Source organism: Falco naumanni, chromosome 9, assembly GCF_017639655.2.
Source record: "Falco naumanni isolate bFalNau1 chromosome 9, bFalNau1.pat, whole genome shotgun sequence".
Taxonomy (NCBI): Eukaryota; Metazoa; Chordata; class Aves; order Falconiformes; family Falconidae; genus Falco; species Falco naumanni.
The window spans coordinates 12,922,494-12,938,527 of record NC_054062.1 but is presented as its reverse complement, the minus strand read 5'-3'; the positions used below and the strand labels follow the sequence as shown (position 1 = coordinate 12,938,527).

The following is a 16,034-nucleotide window of genomic DNA, read 5'->3' as shown; positions in this document are numbered from 1 at the left end:
TGATGATGGTGTTTAGGCATTGATCATCAGAGAGCCAGAGACGATTCACAGCATGTTGGAGATGCGTTTGAAGTCAGTACAGGGAACAAGTGCTTCTTATCAAGCAAGAACAGTTATACTTCTAGTAGCTTCTCAATGGAAGCTATTTGTAGAAACAACTTTTGCTTGATTAAAAAGTGAACAGCAGTGGTGTAAGGCAGCTCATGTGAGAAGAGTGAGAAATATATACTGTTGTACTGTAAAAAAACCCACCACAGCAACTGAAACAATACCCCTCTCCCAAAATATATTTACTACTTCAAAGGAGGGGAGTAAACACACACCCCCTTTTTTTTTTTTTTAATAAATATTTGTAGGCTTAGCAACGGCAAATCTTTTTAACAGACTTAATGCTTAGCTGCACTATCTATATATAGTGCTACTAACAGTATGGACTAAAAAAACCCTGTAGACATTGCTGTGGCAACTACAGCAACACTTAACCGCAGCTGCCCCAGGACAGAGTACAGCGTGTTGGCAGTTGTCTCCACACCACTAGCAAAAGCAGAGCTGTTTTTAAGCTGCATCACGACCCTCAGGTGCAAGGGGACCGGGTAAGCCGAAGGAAAACGCCGCCGTCAAACAGAAGGCTGGAGTCTCCCTGAGGGCCGGGCGAGCGACACCCCTTGGAACTCTGGTGCTCCTGCAATGGATGGTTCAGTCGTGGTGTTAGAGGGAAACGATGAAACCGGCACCGCAGCCACGCCAAGCGCAAGCCGCGCTGCTTCTGTGCTGCCTCGCTGCCTTTTACACCTGGTGGAAAGTAAGCTCATTTTTACACCGCGGTTCGTCTTTCTCCTGCCGCGATGAAAGCCGCTTACTCCCGCAGCTGGCGCCAGCGCCCGCCCCGCCCCGCCCCGCCCCGCCCGCGGGCGCGCATGCGGCCGGTCGGCGAGGGGCGGGGCCGCGGCCTTGCGCGGGGTAGAGGGCGGAAGCGGGCGCCGCGGGAGGGGGCCTGTTGCCATGGCGACCGCGACGGAGGGTCTGCTGGAGGCTGCCGCGCGGCCCGCCAAGCGTAAGGGGCCGGGGCCGGGGTCGGGGCCGGGGCCGGGGCCGGGGTCTCCAGGTAGGCCCTTGGCCGCTGGGCTGTGGCCCGCTCGCTGCTGCCGGCGCGACGAGGGGCGGGCCGGGCCGGGCCGGCGGAGCAGCGGCCGCCCCGCGGCGGGGGGCGTGCGGGCCGGTGCGGAGCGGGCCCATGGCGTCCTGCCTCTCGGCCGGCGGGCCGCTCCCCCGGAGCCCGGCGGAGGCTCGCCCCCGTGAGCCTGCCGACCCCCGCGCCGCCTGCCGGGAGCCGCGGCCTCGGGGCAGCTTCACATTCTGGCTGGCACAAGCGGCCGGCGAAGGGAGGAGCGACCCGTCGGGCTGAGGGAGAGGGGCCGCCGAGCCGCGGGGAGCGGAGCAGAGGCAGCCGTGGCAGAAAGGGGTGTGCAGCAGAAAGGCGGCGGTTGTCGCTTTCCACAGGCGGGGACCTGTGGCCCCTCCTGAAACGGGCCGGGGGACGGTTCTTCTATTCTGAATCAGCGACTACAAATACACATCAGTAGCCTTGTGCCCGTCACCCAGAAGTGGTCCCCAGATTCCTTTCCTGTCGTTGAAGCATGGGAGATGGCTGATACTTGCAAGTGTGGTCTGGCCAGGTGCCTGTCTCCTCTTAAATGCTTCCTAAAGTCTTATTTTGAAATAATCTTGATGCTACTTCAAGGAAGCCGCCTAGGTTTGTTACCCCTCAGTAGGGTAGACAACCTGTATGGGAAGTAGGTGTAGTCAATTTTAAGGGGAAAGAAACGGGCCCATGTCATCTTGATGGTGTGTTTCTGTATCTGCCAACTTTTCCCTAACCCTGTCATGCCTGTACCCTGATCAGAGGATCCCGCTGTTGAAACAGCAGAGGAAGCTAAGGAACCAGCAGAGGCAGACATCAATGAACTCTGTAAAGACATGTTCAACAAAATGGCCACTTATTTAACAGGTGAACTTACAGGTAAGGCACTGCAATACTGACCTGCGGGTAAGTTTTTATTTCTTTTCATTTTCTTCTAAAGAAAACTGTTGTGTAGTTTGTCTAAACTATACCTATTTAGATCATATCCAGCAAGACTGGCTTTTCAGGTCTGGCATGTTGCTAGACGACTAACAACACTGGTATTAATCATATTAATTAAGTCCGGGAATAGCACAGATAATTCAGCGGGATATCATCAACTTAAAAATACTTCTTTTTAGTCTTGCAGAAGCTTGTGCATGGAAAAACAAACAAACAAAAGGGGTCTAGGTTAAGAAGGACTAGAAGAGAAGCACAGTAGAGAGTGGAACGCATGCAGCTATTTTGTCTCTGAGTGAGAGCAAGGATCACATGCGTGATTTCCAACATTCATGCTTTAGAATAAACTGCTGTGCAACATTAATGGGAGCAAAGTACACTGCTCAAGTTAGTGGATTCCATAGGCTCTAATTTCGAAAGCACTCCACAGCACTACTGATGCGCATGGACCTGAAGGGTTTATGGTACAGATTTCCAGTCTGGATTTGTGCTGTCAGCTTTGTAAACATAAGTGTTTAAATAACAGAATAAGAGTAGAAATGTGAGGAAACAGTAATTTTTTCTTTCAAATTGCAAGTGAATAGCTGTTCATCAGTCCAATTGATTTTTACAATACACAAAACATTACCTCTCTTTTTGTAGAGCATTATACTAATACCTGTGATACTATTCTTGGTTATGTTCAGCTATTGGTTTGAAATCTCTTTGTCCTCTTGAAGAGTCTGCACCCAATTCAAACCACATCAACTTTTAATTAAAACAAACTCTGTTCTTTTTAAGCCACCAGTGAAGACTACAAACTCTTGGAAAACATGAATAAGCTGACTAGCTTGAAGTACCTAGAAATGAAAGATATTGCTATAAACATCAGTAGAAATCTGAAGGATTTAAATCAAAAATGTAAGTAGACCGAATAAGGTAGAGGTCTAACGAACAGTACAGTTGTTTGGGAAATGAAGCATCTGAGAGTCATATATTTCACTCTTCATTAGGGGATGAAGGAAAGAAAATGCAGTGAAATAGATGTGCTGCTATACAGTACCGATCTTGTGTATTTCTTTACAGCTATACACATGATGTAGACTAGCATAAGAGAAAACACATCTGAATTTATGTCCTTTTTTACCCCAAATTTTGGATCTGATGGAAAGTAACACCTCTTTTGATTCACATTGTATTGTTACTTGTAGCCAGGACATGGCTCTCAGTACAGACACTTGATTTTGGGGCGGGGGAAGGAGGGAGCTTTTAAATTGTTCTAATTGAAGAATGTAATGAAAAGTTCTTGTGTTTCAAGTGTGAAACATTCTTGGAAGTGAATTACTGAGAACTGACAGGTACGATTTTTCTCCTTTTTCAAGATGCTGCTCTTCAGCCATATCTGGAACAAATCAACCTAATTGAGGAACAGGTTGCAGCTCTGGAGCAGGCAGCTTATAAATTGGACGCATATTCCAAAAAACTTGGTAAATGTTGTCCTCTACTGTTACTACATAGCAGCATAGTCCCTTGCAAGGGGATTTAAAAAGGCAAATCTCCTCTACTTAACAAATATGAGCTGCCGAGTTGCCTGTGCCGCTTTTAGGCAATGAACATCTTATGTGAAGTGTAAGTGTTGGGAAAAGATTAATATAACAAGTTTATGGAGGTGGACAAGTACAGGTGTTATTGAACTACAACTTACTAGTGAGGCTTGATTTGTCTTTTACAATATGCACTGACCCAAATTATAAAGACAAATGTTTAATTCTGCAGATAGAGGGATTCATACAGTTCCACCAGGAACCCAAGTATTAGTTGTCTGACAAGCACCTGGCTCTTAAAAAATTTTATTGTACAATTATATTTGCCTAAATGCTGTAATAAAAAGTGACCCTGAGTGTTACTGTAAATTAACTTGAATTTTAAGATGTATAGCAGCTTACAGGACTCAAAGCTTTTACTTATCTAGTCCTAAAATATTGTTATTTTTCCTTCTGCAGAAGCCAAGTACAAAAAACTGGAGAAACGATGAAATTACAACAATCTTTAAGTTGGATTTGTGCTATGAGTCAGACTGGTTTAAGTTGCACAACAGTAATTCTGTATGTTGACAAGGATTTGCTTCCAGCTAACATCAAGACTGGTAACTTCCGTCTACTGAATATAGTAGGCTGTATTCAGTAGACTGAATATTTTCCTTTTCTCAAGAGGTTCTGTTGCCTCAGTTTTCTGCAGTGAAAAGTAGAAACCTGTCCCTAACCCGTATGTTGATATTGGCTATCTGTGTGCAAGTCCCGTGTCCCACATGAAATACTCTATCGGGGAAATGCCCTCCATAATCTATAAAGAGTAGCAGCAGGACCTAAACTTCTTTTTTTTTTTTCTTCATTGAGCTCTGCATTGAGAGGATACCTGGGCCTTTGGAGTCACGAGCATGGTGTTGGAAACACTTCATTTTGGTATCCACCTTTATCTGTTTGAAATAGAGAGATGAAGTACTATAAATTTGCAATAAAACAACTGGCTGCATTTGTCTCTCTGGAATCTCAAATTCCTGTTGGAAAGATTATGTAAGTTGTCTTCCCCCCGCCCAACCCCCCAAAGGGTCTGTTAATAAACTTCCAGTTAGTGGAGACCATGGAAGAGAACATTTTAAACTCTTTATCAAGTATTCCTGCAATTATATTCTTTGACTGTCTGGACCTCAGGTGAAATTGCAAGAAGTATTGCTTTATCATGTGCTTGGTTAACCTGGCAGATCCTTCCTCTGCTTTACCAGTGAATTTTGATCCCGTTAGTTTTTGAAGAGGCATGCCCAGCAAAAAAAGCTGCTGCTTTGCCAGATGAAACAGTGTTCCAAATTGCCAGTTTAACAGAGCCATTTGTACTGAACAGGTATTCAAATACTGGTTTTTTTTCCTGTACCTATTGATCAAGCTGGCTTTTCAGTGAGTTGCAGTCGAGGATAGTACAAGTGCTGATGTAGGAAAGCAGTAGTTCAAACTTCCTACTGGCTCTTTAGAATTTCTAGTCAGGTGCCAATGTGGTGAAGATCAAAATGCTGTCAGTCAGTGTACAGCCACTGTAAATAGTGAAAATGGGTACTTTTCCCTCGTTCTGTTTAAAAGCAGTAGAGCAGATGACCTTTGACAGCCTTCACCATGACTTTAAAGATTCTGAGTTTAAAATAGAAAATACTATTCTATATGGTCTTGATTTAGGATTTCAGAGAGGGTTGAGTTCACTTTGAAGAAAAGCCTTTTTGGAATTGGCATCTTTATAGAACAGGAATAAGTCTCCCAGAGGTATCCAGCCATTTGCATCTGTGTGCTTTAATCCCTCATTAGCTCACTGGCGATTTTTCTACCTGTGAAAGCAAGTGAGACATTTTAGTATCGTTATGAAAGCAATGTCCTCCAACCCAACAGGATGAGGTACCAACAGATGAGTTGTCATTTCTGTGTTGGAGGAAATTTTACGTGTAGAACAGCAGCCTCTTTAAAACATGACAGATCATCATTTAGTGTGTTCTCAGCTCTGCTGGACGAGAGGATCTAGCCAGGCAGATGTGAAACCTTTGTGCCTAGAGACTGGCATGTGAGCAGCAGCCTGAACAGTGTCCTGCTTGGTGATCTCTGATGTTGGGAAGTGGTACCACAACGTGGTAGACAGTCTAAAAGTCCTGTTTCTCTAGTGTTTCATGTATCTGTAGATGATACCAAGAGCTTGACAGGATTCATCCAGACTCACCAATGTTTTTAATAGTATCATCCTTTCTCTTTGCCGTTGTGGGGGAGAATCACAGATGTTTGGCTGCTGATGTAAAAGCTTGAGGGTGCTGCTTGGAGCTCCTCTCTTCCCTGGAAAAATGAAGATTTTCATTATAACATATAGCACTTACATGTGGCTGGGAGCTTCATCCCTGATGCCCTGTAAGTCCCCTTCCCTGGCCTCTACCCATCTCTAAGAACAGAAAATTTACAGGTTCACTTTGGGTTGGAAATGGTTCTGGATAGATGGACATCATCTAGAGCTCCCCAGCCACCGAAATGCTTATCAGGACAGGTTGTTCTGGGACTGAAACAAGGCCACTGATCTTCCAGCCTAGTGATCTCTTTGATTACCAGCTCTTTCTGGGAAGATGGTGCTAGAGGGACAGAGTGGATGCTGGCGCACACAAAGGGGTTGTTTCCCCAGTGCAGGGATGCAGCTGGCCCTGCACTCTAGCTAGGTGCAGAGGCCAAGATGAAGGTGATGTGGTTTAACCCCAGCTGGCAACCAAGTCCCCATATAGCTGCTCTCCCCTCCCCACCCCAGTGGGATAGGGGAGAGAATCGTACGGGTAAGAATGAGAAAACTCATGGGTTACAATAAAGACAGTTTAAATAAGTAAAGCAGAAGCTGTGCAGGCAGGCAAATCAAAACAAGGAATCAACTGATTACTTTCCATCAGCAGGCAGGTTTTCAGCCACTTCCAGGAAAGCAGGGTTCCATCATGTATAATACAAATGCCATAATTCCGAATGTCTACCCCTTCCTTCCCCTAGCTTTATATGCTGAGCATGATGTCATATGGTATGGAACATCCCTTTGGTCAGCTGTCCCAGCCGTGCCCCCTCCCAGCTTCTGGTGCACCCCCAGCCTCCTTGCTGGTGGGGTGGGGTGAGGAGCAGAAAAGGCCTTGACTCTGTGAAAGCGCTGCTCAGCAATAACTAAAACACCCCTGAATTATCAACAGTTTCCAGCACAAATCGAAAATGTAGCACCATACCAGCTAGCATGAAGAAATTAACTCCAGCCCAGCCAAAACCAGCACAGAAAGGGTGACAGAATTGTATCCCAAGGAATTACAACAGAGAGCTGGCCATTTGCTGTCTAGAGAACTGTGATTGTCTCCATGTGATCAAAATAGTATCAAGCCCTAAGTGCCAGTGTCTTGTCCTATCACATGGCAGCAAGCCAAGTAAGTTCTGGCCATGGCAGATAATCTCCAAATCAAGTGTCGGACATAGAATGGAACACGGCGTGGACACAGTCCATGCTCTAATGGCAGCACACTGCCAGTGAGTTACAAGTCCACGCCCCTCGTTGGATGAGGACTATATGCTCAGACCCTCAATGGGAGACAGACTCCACAGATCCACGCCGTGTTATCAAACTGGGTATATGGCAGCCCTGCTCTGTCTTGAGATGACTCCCAGTGTTAACGAAAAGTTCACATAGATGTGGGTACCACTGGGCTTGCTTTAATCACAACTCAGAGCTGGGCCACCACCTCAGTGAGTGGCAAAGAACAAAGGGATGCAGCACAGCTTATATACGCTTATAAAATCATTAGTCAATGTCCAAAGTTTTTTAGAAGTTTCCTTTGGTCTTGTCAGTTCTGCAAATCTATCACCTGTCCCAGTTGATTGACCACCTAGGTTCCAGTCTCTGCCTTGGTTCCAAGCTCCTCCTTGGATCGTGATCTTCTTTCTGCCTGCTTTAACTCACTCACTCCTTCAAGCCCGCTTAGTCTTTGAACAAGCAATTCCTATTTACATACACCAATTTTTCTAAAAACACCTGCGTTTGAGAGCACTTGTGTCCACAAATTGGTCATCTGTTGTTTCTCTGTTCTCCCACTGATCAACTGGACTGGGTTTTAAACCAGCCTTGGATTAGGGCTACGCTAGGGACGAGGCCTGGTTCTGCCACTTAGCTGCTTTGGCACGTTACATTTCTTAATTAAAAATACATTTTCTTTAACAGACAATATGGAACAAAATGCTAAAACCCCAGGGTTTACAGCAAACAAAAAAACCCCCAAACCTTAAACATTGCCTCTGAACTGTTTCCTTTTCCATTCAATGGGTGGAAATTTCCTCAGTAATTGACAAGTGTACATGACCACCCAAGTGATCTGTGTTTACTGGGCACACAAGCAAACAATACTTTTTCAGCTGGCATATGTATCCCAATATATATCCAAAGAAATTCCGTTAGTGTAACTTGCAAAGAGCTCTGGGATCTTACAGCCTTACCTGTAGTGCTCCTCTAGAGAACTGCAGAGCTGTGGACTCTCAGAAATACTGGGGCACAACTCCTGGCCTGCCTGAAACATTCAGGAGGCTCTCAGATATCCAGGCAGCAGTAGAAACCATTCTGACTTTAGAGCAAGGCTGACTACAGTTGCAAGTTATCTTTTGCATGCTCATACCTGGAAGCCAAACCAGAACAGGCACACACACAGCAGAACGATTGCTCAGCACATCTACACCAACAGAGCTCTCCTAAAGTACACTTGGGAGTCATTCATACCACAAGTCAACATCTACAGCGGAACCTGGCCACAAGCTTTGACACAATGTCATTTTGGGGTCAAACTGACACACACCAAAAAATTAGTAAAACACGTCTCCTTCTCTGCCACATGAGGTATCGTGCTCCTTCAGTTGAGCTGTAACTGTTACACTATTTCCCAAATGCAAAGCCAAAGAGAGAAAATACAACCACAGCATGCTCCTTAAAAAGCTAATCTGCACAGGCAACTGTTCATTGTGACCAAGGGAAGATGTGACCACGGCCCTTCAAACTTTCAGGAAGCCTAGGTGGGACTAAACAGTGCTTGCGAACAAAGAACATGCCTGCTTGTTAAGACAGGCTGGTTAAGTTTACCACCAAAACTCTACATCAGCATTTGTCAACCCTGTCCAGCTTTGGGTATCCAGAGCCGCACTCAGTTCACTTGAAAGCGTCTCCTGGTAGCAGCCAGTACTAAGCTCAGAGCTGTACCTCCCTGATGCCTACATGGAAGAAAACTCAAACTGTACCTCCTTTCTCTTTAAGGTGCCTTAGAGCTTGTGACAGGAATTTCATCCCACTGCCTGGAAAAGCTCCAAGGTTGCAGCTTAAGGGAACTGGAGTTCCCTGGGTCTCCAAGTAATTCTAGAGCTAAAGTGATGACAGCCATCAACTCTAGATCAGACAACACATGCCAGCACTCACCACTGACCCAGGGTGGCAACCTCCTTCTGTCCTACCCAAAGGTTTCAAACCCAACACACTGTCTTCCTACAGCAGGAAGCTACCTTATTTATAATTCGTAACACCATTAATGCGTTCCTTGAGACGGGACTACAGATAAATTATGCAGACAACCATGCTGCCGTTTGGAAGCACCAGAGTTTTATGGTGAGAAATTTATTCTATAACAGAGCGTGCCACAGTGAATAAATAAGACTGAGATGTGGTCCTTTTCCTCAAGGGAAAAGCACGCAGATCAATGACTTTGAACAGACAGGCAGAATTCTCAGAAAAAAGCAAACCCTAACTCTCAACAGAGGAGGTTATTCCTCTTAATAAAAGCACAGCTGCACTGAAACAAGTCAACACTTAACGTACTCACCTGTCCTCCTCCCAAATGAAGGTGTATAGGCAACATGTTTCTCTGGAAATGATGTGCTCAGGGTACCAGGTTTTCTTACCCCATCCTTTCACGGTGTCACCTTTAAAAACCACCAAGAAAACAACAGTTCTGGTGTTGGCTTGGGAGATTCCCATGCCTGGGGAAGTCAAGAATTCCACAGTAGTAAGTGCCTGTTTGGACACAGACCTTCCTGAGGTGCCCCCCCGCCTCCAGACATCTCCCTGGACCCCAAGCAGCATGTACAGATGCAGGGAGGAAAAGAACACCAGGCACAGGCCAGAGAAATTGGGGGGAGGCAGGTGTGGGGGGGCACGAAAACCTAAAAAGAGATAGATACAGATCAGGACAGAGATGTAAATGGAAAACCAGCAATGGGCTGCAGGACAGAGATGGGATGAAGAAAAGGGGAGAAGGAGAGGGAGCAGGACAAAAGAGAGAGTAAAAGAGAAGGGAGCAGCAGAATGAGATATAAAGGCACAAGGTAAGAGGGAGCAGGGCAGAAGAACAGAACGGAGAGCTACAGGGAATCAAAACACGATGGGTTTGGACAGCAAAGCTTGAGGAGGAGAAAGAAGACAGACGTGTGATCAACTGACCGCAGCTGCTGTTCCTTGTTCCCCTGCTGGGAGGAGACATGAAAATTGGGAGTAAAGTTAAGCCCAGCAGAAGTGAGGGCTGGAGCAAAGGTGCTTTGAAGATTTGCTTCTACTGCTCATTCTCCTGCTCCAACTTGACTGCTAATCAATCGCACTCATTTCCCCAAGTTCAGCCTGTTAGGCCCGCGAAGGCAATGGCTGAGTGCTCTCCCCATCCTTACCGCGACTCGTGAGCTTTTTGTTCTATTTTGCCTCCCCTGTCCAGCGGAGGAGGGGGAGCGGGAAAAGCAGCTTCGGTCCAGCCTGGGTCACCCCCCCCCCCACACACACACAAAATCACAGCGGCACAGGGAAGGGGAGGGGGCGCAGAGGAGGGGCAGGGGGGCCTGGGGCACACAAGAGAGGAGACAGGGTCCCACAGACCCGGACTCACCACAGCTCTCGCTTTTGGCACCGCTGTGAAAATGTGACAGTTCAGACGCATCTTTCCCCCTCGGTCCTCCCTCCCTCCCTCCCGCAGAACGCCGGCCGCTCGGCTCCCCCACCCCGGTAACCCCCGGGTGTCTCACAGCTCTTCCTTCCTCGCAAGACGCGGCCTCCCGGACACGGCGCGCCGCTCCCTCCCGCGCCGGGGCCACCCCAAGCTGTGGGTGACACACGGACCTGGTGCCCCCCCCCCCCAGCAGGGCCAGGCTCTCTGTGCCCGCAGCAGGAGGCAGCTGCTGCCCGCCTGCCCCCGGGCTCCTTCTCCTTCGCCTCTCCCCGGCCGGCCCAGCTCCAGCCCGCAGCCGGGCCGTGCCCCCGCTCCCCTCCCGCACCCGCGCCGCCATGCTGCTCCTGCGCATGCGCAATGCAGGGGCCAGCGCTGGCCGCGAACGCGGGGCGGCAGCGGCAGCTCCGTGCCGGGGGGCGGCAGCGGGCCCGCGGCACCACCCCGCAGGCAGCGCGGGATCGCGATGCCGTTAACAACTGCCGGCAGCGCCGAGGGGGGACGCGCACCGCGCATGCGCGGCGTCAGGGCTGCAGTACCGACGCTTGGCCGCCAGGTGGTACTGCCGGATCAAATAATAAAAAATCGTGGTTCCTTAATAGCTTTTAATCTGAGGAGTCGTTCTACCTTACGTTGAAAGGCACAATGGAAGAGGTCATGGCACATTGAAAGAGGTCACAGACGTTCACCCTTTTCACGGAAAGTTCTTTAGAAAGTCTGATGTTGGACCCTTTCAGCTGATGCCTGGATTAACTGAGTTCATTAAGAAATGTTTAACCAACGCATCTGCGCTGATAAATCAAATATCCTTCTTGCCAAGTCCTTGTGAAATATTAGATAGGCTGTGCAATGTGTCTCGTATGTTCCAATTTATACTTGTTTTACTTCTAGTGGCTGTGCTGTCTGAGCTATTGTGCATCTTTAGCCTTAGCGCTACTGGGAGATTTACTTAATTTAATAATGCTATTTGAAAGCCACATAGGGGAGTACTTATTTTTTACTGACAATTTTTCATTGCAACGTCATATATTTCACACCTTTAGGTGGGGAAAATAAATGACAGTTTACGTTCTCCTTTTTCCACTATTCAAAATGAGTTTAAAGGATCAAAGGATAGGGGAGACCTTTCATGTCTATGAGAGGGAATGCATTAGGCACCATCATTTCCAGAGCAGGTGATATGTGCAGGAGAAGGTGATGGCTGGGAGGAAGGAATGATCTACCTCTCATCCTTAAGGGAGGCAGGGATGAGAGCTGCAGCAGAAGTGCTCCCACGCATGAAACCCTAGGGGGAGTAGACTGGAAGAACTTGTTACATGCTTTGGCAGTGGGATAGGGGTGAGAGAATCAAAACCTTCATTCAGACAGGTGCCACCACTTCACAGAGAAACTGGGGGGAGGCAGGCGGGGGTGCACATGTATTTTACTTTAATTGAGTGTACTCTGGCTTTGATTCATTGAAAAGTTCATCGTTTATATTACCTTCCAAGCCACTGCTTTTACATCCTGCCAGGAAAGCACTGTCTGTTGTTCTGCCACCCAGGAACTGCTTGTGAGCTCATACAAGTTCTTGTTCCTCATGGGATGCAGGTCATGTATCAGTCCACCATTTGCTGCCAGAGCATTTCATGGCTGATTTCCACCACGACAGGTAGAAAAGATGTCCCAGAAATTTCCCCTCAATCCTGCAAATTCTCATTTTCCCTCTGTCACTATGTGGCTGGCATAGGCCCTCACACAGGGAATGACTTGGGGTCTTTGGCCAAGGCAACCACCAGTCTTCCCTGTCTCACCTGTCTGTGTCCTTGTACCCTGCAGACCCCCTGCACGCACACCAGCTAGCTGTTTGGCACTGAATTCTACAGAGAAAGGACCCTCCCAGGCAGTGCCCTCCACCCTGTCCTGGGTTCTCTGCACTTCTGTATGACCTGCAGTATATTAAACACATTTCCCTCACTTTCTTCAGTTTTCTGACACAGCCCATCTTTCTCAAAGTATTCTACACTTCCTCGGTTACCATGTAGAGTAGGAAAACATGATTTACACTTTTACTGCACATGCTGTATTTTGGCATGGTTAGGAGAAAAGCCCGAATGACAGATACTAGTTACAAATGCCTGTACTTGAAATCAAAATGCTGTTGGTTGCTGCAATTTTCTCTATTCAAAAACCAGCCTCCCCAATGATAAGAAAATACGTAAATCCATTAGTTGGAAACCTGTCTGGAAGACTAGCCTGAGAAGAAAGACAGTAGTGTGTTCTCCTGCAGACACCTGTGTTGTGTTGCACTAGGGGTTTCTTGCATGATACTGAGGAAATTGCTAGAGCCTGACTTTCTGCAAAATCGACAGGGAGATAGTGTCACCACGGTGAAAAATCCTCTTCTACCACCATCCTCCTGCTAGAACAGTCTAGTGCTGGCTGTGCCACTGTCGTGCAGTCACTTCTTGTAGCTGTGCTGCTTCTTTGATTTCCTTCTTTATTGTCCCAAACCACTCTGCTGCCTCCGCTGCCTCTGTGCCTGGCAGGACTGAAAGACATAGTGAAGGCATATATTATACCACTTGGCATCAGCACTATTTTTTTCTTCACCTTTTAAAGGCATAATTTCTCATATGTTTTCCTTATCACTGGCATTACCTGTATCATGAAGTGTAGCCAAAGGTTTTGTAATTTCATGATTGCTGAATTTTTCTTGAATTTTAAATTGTCAGTTGGTGAATTTTTCCATTGTCACTTTTCTTTATGGCATGCACCATTTTCAGAACATACAGACTATCAGCAAGTTACATGTTTCCATGATCTTCTGCAATGATGATAAGCAACTTTTTAAAGTTGCTGAATGCCTCTAGTTAAGGCCCAAGTTTCAGCAGGTCTGTGTTCAGGTCCTGTTTGTACTGCAGATTCCCTGCTCAGACTTTGGCAAAGGTATGGTGGGCACTCTGCCCCATGATGATGGTGTTATAGCTGGGGACAGCTGATAAAGTTGCCCCTTCACTCCTTTATATCACAGTGCCTGGACCTTTTAGATGGCCTCCTGTACACCACAGTTGTTCTGCAGCTGGTTCAGAAGGAGCCTCACCGCCCGTGCAGGCAGCTGGGAGCATCAATCTCGGGAGCTCTGCCAGGCTCAGAAATTTGGCAGCCTCCACTACCATGCCTTTCTTCAGCATGTATAGCTCTGGGACTGACTTTTCCCATTTCCTGACTTTTTTCTGCCTGGCTTGGGGAAGTACCTGCTCTTTCTTGATGCTGACCATAGCCTAGAGCTAAGCACCTTGGCTTTATTTGAAGATGATGGGTACAGTAGTGTTGGTGGAGTCACAGGAGGGCTGTTACCAACTTAATTTCCTTGGCCCTTTGGTGACAAAGCAAGTCTATTTGCCACGTATTGCAAATGACTGATGAGCTTCATTGGCTTCATCCTTTTTCAGCTGAGTTATGTCTGAGGTCCAGTGAGTTCATATATAAATATTTAACCAAGCTTTTTGAGCTAGCCGGTCAAATGTCATTTCTGCAATCTGAAAACTAATTATGTGATTTGTATCTTATCTGTAGTACTACCTGTGTGGCATGTTATTAATATAGGTGTTATACTAATTGTTGAATGCTGAAGTTATCACTCAACCTTAATACCTGCTGACCACAGCAGATTCTTTTCAAATTGCTGCCAGAAATAAGGCAGAGGTTGATACTGTGATTTTCTACAAGACACCAAGGAAAGCCTATCTAAAAATAGTAAGAGTTGAGTAGCTGAGATGATGTTATTCACAGCAGAACAGGCAAGATGATTTCCACAGGCTACTCTGCTAACCTGTTGTGCTGGTCTCAGTTGAGGTAGCATTGATTTTCTTCGTGCTAGCTGGTATGGGGCTACATTTTGGATTTATGCTGGAAACAGTGTTGATAATTCAGGGGTATTTTAGTTATTGCTGAGCAGCCCTAACAGAGTCAAGGCCTTTTCTGCTCCTCACCCCACCCCACCAGCGAGCAGGCTGGGGGTGCACCAGAAGCTGGGAGGGGGCATGGCTGGGACAGCTGACCCCGACTGCCCCAAGGGATACCATGCGATGTCACGCTCAGCATATTAACGAGGGGGAAAGCTGGCTGGGAGCCACTGCTCGGCGACTGGCTGGGCATTGGTCGGTTGGTGGTAAGCAATGGTTTTTACATCACTTGTCTAAGGTTTAATTCCTCTAGGCATGGTTTGGGATTTTTATTTATTTTCCTCTTCTTCATCGTCATCATCATCATCATTGTAATCAGTTTCTTGTGTTTTTTTTTTTTTCAATTATTGAACTATTCTTATGAGTTTTCTTCCTTTTACTCTTCTACTTCTCTTCCTCCCCATCCCACTGCGCAGGGCATGAGCAAGCAGCTGTGTGGTGCTTAGTTGCTGGCTGGGGTTAAACCACGACACCTGCTCCATGAAAATGTTCAGTGAAATGTCACATTATAACATAAGGACATAGGAGCCTCAGGATGGATCTACTGGATCATGACAGTAGTTAAGCCAGCACAGACTCCTGTCCAACAGTGGCTTAAAAACGAGTTCCCAAGGAACAGAATAAAAGCATGGCAACCACAGAGGAATATGCTTTCAGACTGCTCCAGTCTCCAATGATTCCTGAGCCATTGGTGGTATCTTTGTGTCTGATTACCCTCAAAGAATTTTTCTCCCATGAATTTGCCCTGTTGCTTTTTGTACACATACATCTTGCAAAATGGTATTCCATAGCTCAAGGGCATGGTGTGTGAAGAACCATCTACTTTTGCCTGTTTAAAACCTGCCAGTTGCTATTTTTGTGCTCTATAGCTCTATGCAGGAAGAGAATATGAGCAGTCATTCCCTTCTCACCTTCTCCAAACCCTTCAGTTTAACAGGTATCTGATATATCCACTCCATTCATATCTTTTCCAGACCAGAGAGACCTAGTCCATTTAAAGAGTCCTTCCAGATTTTAAGTCATCCTAAGGGCCTTATGCTAAGGCTTTTCAAGGTCTACTCCATCCTTTTGGAATTGCAGCTTCACACAGAATTCCAGTTAAAAGTCCACCATAGGCTTATATGGTGGTGTAAAGAGGTGCCCTTTTTGTTCTCTGTTCCTTTTCTAATAATGCCTAATGTTTGCTTCGCTTTTTTTGGGCATCCTACTTGCCATAGAGCCCCCTTCATATCCAGCCCAGAGTGGAGGAAAAAATAATGATTAAAAACTCTGACATGGTCTCTTCTTCCATGTTCTCAATCTCCCAAAAGCCCAAAGGGTACCAGACGTTCTCTAGAAGCACTGGCAGATTTCCAGGCTTCATCACTTGTAGAGCCTCTTGCATTTGTCTGTCCAGGGGCTGCACTCCACAGCAGCAGGGAGGCGGAGCTGCCACAACACACTCCTTTTGCCAGTCTTGTTTCTCCCAGCCACCTTCCAGCCTCACCCTAGCAAGGGGAAAGTGTAGAAAGGCTTTGTCCTTGTAAAGGCT

General features: G+C 46.8%; 1 protein-coding gene, 1 long non-coding RNA gene and 1 other non-coding gene across 8 annotated transcripts; 1 reads left to right on the top strand and 2 right to left on the bottom strand.

Moving 5' to 3' along the window:
* Nucleotides 1-920: 920 nt before the first annotated feature.
* On the top strand, nt 921-4,591 carry BLOC1S2 (biogenesis of lysosomal organelles complex 1 subunit 2). The gene is made up of 5 exons (XM_040607319.1): nt 921-1,054; nt 1,904-2,020; nt 2,861-2,980; nt 3,442-3,546; nt 4,063-4,591. Exons 1-5 carry the CDS (start codon nt 1,003-1,005, stop codon nt 4,092-4,094), a joined length of 426 nt encoding a protein of 141 aa, XP_040463253.1. The 5' UTR covers nt 921-1,002; the 3' UTR covers nt 4,095-4,591.
* On the bottom strand, nt 4,447-10,903 carry LOC121094125. Of its 6 annotated transcripts, none has more exons than XR_005829758.1 (4): nt 10,885-10,903; nt 9,450-9,549; nt 5,813-5,922; nt 4,447-5,429 (listed from the first exon to the last, which is right to left on the bottom strand). It is a non-coding gene; the product is annotated as an uncharacterized LOC121094125 (long non-coding RNA). The 6 variants fall into 6 exon arrangements; XR_005829755.1 differs by lacking the exon at nt 10,885-10,903 and adding an exon at nt 10,636-10,724 and having other exon boundaries at nt 9,450-9,606; XR_005829754.1 differs by lacking the exon at nt 10,885-10,903 and adding an exon at nt 10,636-10,724.
* LOC121094348 lies at nt 8,973-9,057 on the bottom strand. The gene has a single exon (XR_005829818.1). It is a non-coding gene; the product is annotated as a small nucleolar RNA SNORD45 (small nucleolar RNA).
* Nucleotides 10,904-16,034: the final 5,131 nt, after the last annotated feature.

Excerpts from the sequence above, each read along its gene's own strand:
- BLOC1S2 (XM_040607319.1), top strand. The coding sequence starts at position 1,003 with ATGGCGACCGCGACGGAGGGTCTGCTGGAGGCTGCCGCGCGGCCCGCC. Across the intron at positions 2,981-3,441 it reads GAAGGATTTAAATCAAAAAT|ATGCTGCTCTTCAGCCATAT; the intron begins GTAAGTAGACCG and ends TCCTTTTTCAAG. Across the intron at positions 3,547-4,062 it reads CGCATATTCCAAAAAACTTG|AAGCCAAGTACAAAAAACTG; the intron begins GTAAATGTTGTC and ends TTCCTTCTGCAG.